Genomic DNA, 7,937 nt, shown 5'->3' with positions numbered 1-7,937 from the left:
TTCCGGTCGAAAAAAACAGAGAGAGCGCAGAGAAACTTCAGGAATTCAGTGGTGCCAGAAATTAAAACAAATTTATTATTCTTTCTGGAGAGTCGGCTTTTTGGTTTGGTGCAAAGTTTAGTTTCGTTTAAATAATGCGGAAACGTTTAATATTAATGCAATTTAAATGCGATTTAGTTGAAGAAGCCTCAAAGTTAGTTGTGGCTAATTCTGGTCATACAAAATATGCCTAATTCTGCTCATGCAAAATATGGAAAAAATGGCAGCACTGCTGTCGGCGCCGGCTACGTAAACCAAAGTTGAATGTACTTTTTGTTTCCATTGTGCCGGTTCTAAGTTATCGCTCGCGCATAACCCATTACAAAGGATTGCTGTGAAAAAGTCATTCCTCGTACTGTTTTAACTGTTTTTAAATCACCCCATTAACACTTCCGGTAAGTGAAAACATCTTCAGGCAATCGTCCAGAAACGGGCTGCTGCGATTGCTTTGGTTGTGTGCTTTTATCGTACAAAACAAATCTGCTTATCATGGTGACAAATCTCGCAGGATTATTTGTAAATGGTTTTACAATACTCTGTGCGTTGTAAAATCTTGTCGGTAACTATTCGGTTACGTAATGTGCCCTAATCTCGATGAAATGTGCCCTAATCTCTTTGTCTCAGTTGCTATGTTGAATTTTGGCCAAATTAGCTTCAATTTGGTTGATTGCTGATGCAATGGAACTAGCGATGGCCGATTCCTGCTGAATTGACGGGAAACTGTTCAGAAGACATATCCTTGCAGTCATGGCTAGTGAAAGACGATACAATTTAACATTGTGTACAAAAAGTTTTCCTAATTAGCTTATCAATAAAGCAGATCGTTTTGACATTTTTTCTGTAAACATCAATACACATGCTGTGCCCATTGCATACCTTTGGGCGTATTGTTTTCGGTATTTCTTTCCCCCTTTTCCAATCGAATCGCCAACCCATTACCGACCCACTATGGGGAAAAGGCGGTCATAAGTTAATTCAAAAACTGAGGGTTTTAGTTATATTGGCTTAAAATAGATAAGATATCTATGACAAATCCGAATTTTTAGCCTTCCATGTTGCGCAGATTCCGAGAAATCATTTGTCAAAGTCGAAAAAGTGATAAAAATGGCGTTTAAAAATCAACTTTTATCAGCTACTTTAACGCGATCGTTAGCACAGTTTTGCAACGGTAATATACCTATATTATACATCATTCGAAAGGTAATGAATCCATCTTTCATATGAAATAATCAAACGTTTACGTTTTGCGTTTTGCATTGCTGGTACATTTTTTTTAAATTTGTATAAAAAACTAAGAAAAAATACAGTTTTTCAACTTTGGTAATGCAGCAAAAAAATGTACAGCGTTGAACATCCTAAACGAGACATTACAATTAAAGTTTAGACCATTTTAAACATTTACTGTAAGTTTTATTTGCAGATTCCGGCAGAAAAGTTAGCAAATTCCTATTTTAAGACAAAAATGATGATACAAATTTGGTAGAAACGGAGACGCCTGGTGTCTGGTTTGTTGAAAATACACGCATTTGCAGAGGAATATCCATTGAAACATTTTTGTGCAATACCTAGGCGCATGCATAACCTAGGCGTTTAGATTGTACATTAAAAGATTTTAGTGTCATTCAAATTGCATAGCTCGGGCGTTTAAAAACCTTAAAATAACGAAAAAAGGTTATTTATTATACTTGAACGCTTGTATTACACATAAAAAGTTGAATTTAATCAAAACACATGCAAAGAAAACAAAAACGTTGAAAAAAGTCCATGGATTCTTCCTAAAAACAAATATGTCCGCCTTTCCCATACAAATTCCCTACTGTGCGACCGGTCAAGCAAACAACTCTCTGACCACCAGGAAGGGAAGCGGATTGCCGACCGGACCGCCGAATTCGTCTTCGTTCGGTTCCGGTCAGTCGTAGTCGTCTGTTCGTGTGTTGCGTTCCGCTCGAATACCGTTCCCTGATTACCATTCTTGAGGAACTTCAGTCGCCGCTCCCCTTTCTGGTATTTTCCATCCCGTTCACAAGTAAGCATAGCGTAAATAAGGACAGAGAAGTCACCGGATCAAGCGACGTGGCAAGGTCCAACAGTAGCTAATAGCCGTCCTAGTTAGGGTCGATGGAAAGCAGAGGCTTACTGAAATGCATTAGAAAATCGAGTTCACGTAACAGCCAAAAGGTTCGGTTCTGTCGCTGTGATGATCATTATGCTCCAGGGAGTGTTAGAAAGTGTCGGATCGGTAATCTCCTATGGCCCACCTAGCAACGTGTACACGCCCCTTCCTCCATTGAATGCCGAGTAGAAGCCCAAGTAAATATTCTATCAAGTGCTTCTCCACTGGCCACTTCTGTCGAATGCTTGTGCACCGTAGCGATCTTCACGATAATCGTTTCCCGTTGGATGGAAACAGGTTTTGTTCCATTAAAAACCAAAGCTATGCGGAAGGTTCAGTGGCGTGACGTTGCACGTACCGGGCGCCAGACGATCGGCCCATCAGAAGCCCTCTGTAATGCGTGGATTGGGAGAAAAAATAATTTAAATATTAAATCGATAGCATAAACCACGTACTACGTTATCAGTCGAGCACCCGACACCGCAACCGGTCGTCACCAATTGTTTCTTGTCATCTACACCATCATCGTGAGCTTATCACTGGCCGGCTAGCCTCTGGACCGCAGAAAAGTGATAAAAGCTTGGTTTTGAGTTGAGAGTCATGGCCGAATGCTAGGGTTGTGTTACGCAACGGTGGCGCGGGGGTATAATTTCGGATGGTAGCCATGGCCCGCATTTAAGCGAGCAGCAAGTGGCGTGCAGCTTAACCGCTGATAGCTTACGCTAACACCGCTGATGTGCTGGATTGGCCTTCAACTGCTTTGCTGTTCGAGTGACCCTGAATTAAAGACTTGCAGTGAAGCATCTTACTATGGACTGTAGAACAAATGCAGGCGGACATTTATCTATTTGAAGTGTGAAGCTATCCAAATATTCTTTGGAAAGCATAAAAATATTCGAACTACACGAAGTTCAGAAAATTTGGTTTGTACTTGAAAAGTCGTTTCTTTCCTTCACTAATCCGTTTGGGGTCGAAAAGGCACGGTCACGCGAATCAAATTCTTTTGCGTGTTGCCATTGGAACGATGTAGGGCAAAAAGAACAAACATTGCTGTTAAACAAAATGCTATTCGTGGCTACAAAAACATGGTCTTGCTTGCTTATAAGAACATTTGTTCCGCGCCTCGCCTGGTCGAGTAGTTGGTCAAAACGCTTAGTATTGCGAGGGACAACAGAACACATAATCGTGAGAGTTTAACGATGGACGAAGATTGTAAAACCGCTTATACCTTCTCCCTAATCCTAGCAACAAAATGGCAGCAAAAATCAAGGCCGGACCCGTAGTGGATATCCTGGGTGACGAGATGACGCGCATCATCTGGGACTCGATCAAGGACAAGCTGATCCTCCCGTTCCTGGACATCGAGCTGCACACGTTCGATCTCGGTATCGAGCACCGGGACAAAACCAACGACCAGGTGACGGTCGATTGCGCGGAAGCGGTCAAACGCTACAACGTCGGCATCAAGTGTGCCACGATCACGCCGGACGAGGCGCGCGTCACCGAGTTCAAGCTGAAGCAAATGTGGCGCTCGCCGAACGGCACGATCCGTAACATTCTCGGCGGAACCGTGTTCCGGGAGGCGATCATCTGCAAGAACGTGCCGCGCTTGGTGCCGGGCTGGGAGAAACCGATCATCATCGGGCGTCACGCGCACGGCGACCAGTACAAGGCGACCGACTTTGTGGTGCCGAAGCCGGGCAAGCTGGAAATGAAGTTCACACCGGCCGATGGCAGCGAACCGGTGACGTACGTTGTGAACGAGTACAAGAGCCCGGGCGTCGCGATGGGAATGTACAATCTGGACGATTCGATCCGCGACTTTGCGCATTCGTCGTTCAAGGTAGCGATCGATCGGAAGTACCCGCTGTACCTTAGCACCAAGAACACCATCCTGAAGAAGTACGACGGTCGCTTCAAGGACATCTTCCAGGAGATCTACGACAAGGACTACAAGACCCAGTTCGAGGCACTCGGCATCTGGTACGAGCACCGGCTGATCGATGATATGGTCGCGTACTGTATGAAGGCCGAGGGCGGATTCGTGTGGGCGTGCAAAAATTACGACGGTGATGTCCAATCGGATACGGTGGCCCAAGGTTTCGGGTCTCTCGGTCTGATGACGTCGGTGCTGGTGTGCCCGGATGGGCGTACGGTTGAATCCGAGGCGGCCCACGGTACCGTCACGCGCCACTATCGTCAGTATCAGCAGGGTAAGGAAACGTCCACCAATCCGATCGCTTCCATCTTTGCCTGGACTCGTGGCCTGCTGCACCGCGCTAAGCTGGACAACAATGCGGAACTGAAGCGTTTTGCTGAAACGCTGGAGAAGGTGTGCATCGACACGATCGAGGCGGGCCACATGACCAAAGATTTGGCAATCTGCATCAAAGGTATGGCCAATGTACAGCGATCGGATTACATGGAAACGTTCGAGTTCATGAACAAACTGGGCGATAATCTAAAGGCCGCCCTCACCCAGAGCCGGCTGTAAGACACGCGTGGTACCACCGGGGGTGGGGACGTGCATTTACACTGACCACGAAGATATTCGCAGTCTCGGTCTTCATCCATCATCGTCTTTTTATGTTTCGCTCGAGTACTGCCATGTAATGGGAGATACTGAGAAATAAAATCAATGGGTCGTTGGCGTTTGTATAAAATATATTCGCGTGTTTAAATCTGCTAGAATCCGAAGGAAGAATAAGATTATTTCGTTTTGGAACGGTCTTTAGTCGAATTATGAAAAACTCTTGCGACACTACCGCCACCTGGTTGAAAAATTGACAACCAAAACTCCGCAGTCATTTTGACATTTCTTTTTCATCACAAAACATTTTTACAACTGCGTGGTAAATCTAACAAATTTGGAGAAAGTCTTAACACGCGATTTAAGAAAGAGCCTTTTGCAGTGAAATATCACCAAAAGTTCTGAGTGGGAAAGTTCTTCTGGCCAGCCATTCTTATCATTGGGACTGGTGACTCCTCGGTTCGGGATCTGTAAACAACAATAAGCTGATAGAATCCTTGTATCCGTACGGAGTCTCTATGGCGGATCCACAACCGTCCACATCACAGCAGCAGCAAGCCATGGCACCAAGATCGCAGTCTGAGGCTCAGCAACAGCAAAAGCAGGAAAGTCGTGCCCGTCGCAAACGTCGCCTATCGATGAATCAAAAGAAAAACAAAAAGAAGAACTTCGACGTTGCGGAGGAGATTGAAGCGGGTAGCCCGTTGCTGGAACCATTGGTTCAAGCGCTGCGAGATTGCCCCGAAGGAGAGGAACTGAACGTGCTCATCCAAACCCTGCAGCCCACGGCCAGCAACGTCGAACTGGCCCTTCGGCTGGTGAAAGATGATTTGCGGCGTGTACTTAGCTTCCCAAACAATCCGGCCCAGATCTATGAGTTCGGTTCCATCAAGTCCGGGCTCGCGCTGAGGGACAGTGATCTGGACTTTTACATACACTACACGCGCAAGAACACGGAAAGAGACGAACAGATAAAGCTGATCCACGTGATCGGCGGCCGCATGGAGAAGGAGGGCTCCTTCGCCGACATAGTGAAGATTCTCGGTGCCAAAGTTCCGCTCCTGCGAGTCGTCCACCAGTACACCAATCTGTTCTGTGACATTAATTTTAGCAACGCCCGTGGCTGCTACAACAGTAAGTTCATCAGCGCGCTCATGCTGTTTGACCAGCGCATCCACCAGCTGGCGATCGTGATCAAGTTTTGGGCCCAGAATGCCTTCGTGCTGGACTCGCGACGCCAGCTCAACTCCTACTGCCTGGTGATGATGCTGATCTTTTACCTACAAACGCGCAAACTCCCGCTCATCCCGTCGGTCGAGGAAATGCAGCAGGGCATCGCGCGCATCGAGTACGGGCCGTGGAACCTGGGCTACCCGTCGGTGATCAACTACAAGTCGTGGAACGAGAACTCGGTGCGCGATCTGCTGTCCGGGTTCTTTCGCTACTACGCGGAGTTTGACTTCGCGCACAATCTCATCTCCCCGTTCGTGGGCCGTCTGTGTTCGCTCGAGGAGCTAGCAAAAAAGAACATCCGCGAGCTGGCACCGTACTATCGGGCGTGCGAGCGCGAAGACTATCCGGAGATCGTGAACGGACCCTGGATCACGATACAGGATCCGTTCGAGCTGAACCTGAACGTGGCGAAGGTGATGTCGGTGGGGAAGGCGTTCGAGCAGCTGCGTGTTAGCTTGCGCCATGCGGCCGAAGTGTGCTACTTTCTCCGAGACGCCAGTATGGCCAAGCTGCTGGAAGCCTTGTTTACCGACACGAAGCAGTACATAAAGGCTAAACCGGCCGGTAGGGAATCGAAAGAACAGCCAGCGAACGGACTGGTAGCAGTGGCTAAGGAAGGTGACGGTAAGGCACCTACCGCCCCGGTCACATACACTGTCCGTTGCAAGCTGGCACCGGTCGAAGCAGAACTGTTCCTTGTGCAGCAGGTACTGTTGGTGCGCGATCCGGAGCATAAAACAGTCGTCACGGATGCGCGCATCCGTCAGCTGTGGGGCGAGTGTATGCTCGACTTTATCGTGGATATTCTGCGCAAGCTCTTCATGGTTCAGCTGGATCCCATCGGGCCGCCAACAACTAGTGCGGCGGCGGTGACGGACGGAAATGCGAAGGGCGAAGGGCCCGTGGTGCGCTCGTACGTCATAACCTGCGAGCGGCAGGTATTTATCGCGCGGAAGCGCATCAACATTGTGGACGAGGCTACGCTGCGGGAGGAGATCGACATTTCCAAGTCACGCTGGGAAAGGAACCATGCGCTGCGCTTTTCGGCACCCATTGAGCTGGCCCTGGTCAACGGGGTGGTGGAGGTTCGCGCGCCGAACGATAAACCAAAGAACGGCGGTCCGCTGCGGCTCTTCATTGATACCTGTTTCGTCGTGCACATCCGCAAGTGTGTCCGCGGCTACTTTATGGTGATGCTGGAGAAGGCGAAAAAAAAGGCGGCGGAAGACGCGCACCCATCGAAATCGGAGCCGAACGACGACGGGACAAAGAGTGATGTTAAAAAGCAACCGGATGACGACGCACAGTCCCCCATGCAGACTTCGGACACGGCAGAAACCACCGATGGCAGCAAAGTGGAAAAGAATGACACAGAGTCCGTGAAGCCGACTGCGGATATGCCTGAAGCGCTGGCTAATAGTAAGAGCGTTACAACGGCCAGTGGTACTTCCAGTAGCTAGTATCACACGGGTTAGGGATCTATTGTCTATCCATGATGTTGTTCCCCCTTACTAGTTAGTTCCTCGCTGACGACAATTGTATTGAGGCTTCATCGTAACACTCTTCGGTGACAATTATTTTTTTCAATCGGCCAGAACGCACTCATACCCATTTTACTTTACATAAGTATGGTAGTCTAAGTTTCCGAACCAGTTCGGAATTTTAACGCACATTGTCAGGGATTCATGCAAAACCGATAGTGTCTGTCCGAACTCACCGTAGTTATCGCGCGCGTCGTTCTGTTTAATAAATACAGAAAAAAGTGTATCATAAATAAATATCTGTCTTTATTTAAACAACAGTTAAGGAGTATTCGATAAGTTTCATCAATAGGAGGCGCATGTTTAACGCCGTTCATTAGAGTTTTAGATTATTTAAAACATTCTTTTTCTTTCCTAATGAGGAATCCTAATTCCGCTTCCTAATGCCCCGAACGGCTTTGTAGTATTTCGTATGAAATGGCACACAATAAATCACACAGTGTTCAGTTGTGAAAAGGGAATAAAGTCAAATATAGCAATC

General features: G+C 47.4%; 2 protein-coding genes across 4 annotated transcripts; both read left to right on the top strand.

Moving 5' to 3' along the window:
* The first annotated feature begins 325 nt into the window (after positions 1 to 325).
* On the top strand, positions 326 to 4,806 carry LOC128268765 (isocitrate dehydrogenase [NADP] cytoplasmic). 3 transcript variants are annotated; one of them, XM_053005972.1, is made up of 2 exons: positions 326 to 434; positions 3,398 to 4,806. In XM_053005972.1, exon 2 carries the CDS (start codon positions 3,405 to 3,407, stop codon positions 4,644 to 4,646), a length of 1,242 nt encoding a protein of 413 aa, XP_052861932.1. In that variant the 5' UTR covers positions 326 to 434; positions 3,398 to 3,404; the 3' UTR covers positions 4,647 to 4,806. The 3 variants fall into 3 exon arrangements, with proteins under 3 accessions (XP_052861932.1, XP_052861931.1, XP_052861933.1); XM_053005971.1 differs by lacking the exon at positions 326 to 434 and adding an exon at positions 1,929 to 2,065; XM_053005973.1 differs by lacking the exon at positions 326 to 434 and adding an exon at positions 1,965 to 2,043.
* Positions 4,807 to 5,043: 237 nt separating this feature from the next.
* LOC128268764 (uncharacterized) lies at positions 5,044 to 7,686 on the top strand. Its single transcript, XM_053005970.1, has one exon. The coding sequence runs from the start codon at positions 5,201 to 5,203 to the stop codon at positions 7,373 to 7,375; it is 2,175 nt and encodes a 724-aa protein (XP_052861930.1). The 5' UTR covers positions 5,044 to 5,200; the 3' UTR covers positions 7,376 to 7,686.
* The last annotated feature ends 251 nt before the right edge of the window (positions 7,687 to 7,937 follow it).

The sequence above is a fragment of the Anopheles cruzii genome, chromosome 2 (assembly GCF_943734635.1).
Source record: "Anopheles cruzii chromosome 2, idAnoCruzAS_RS32_06, whole genome shotgun sequence".
NCBI lineage: Eukaryota > Metazoa > Arthropoda > Insecta > Diptera > Culicidae > Anopheles > Anopheles cruzii.
This window is presented reverse-complemented; position numbering and strand designations above follow the sequence as displayed.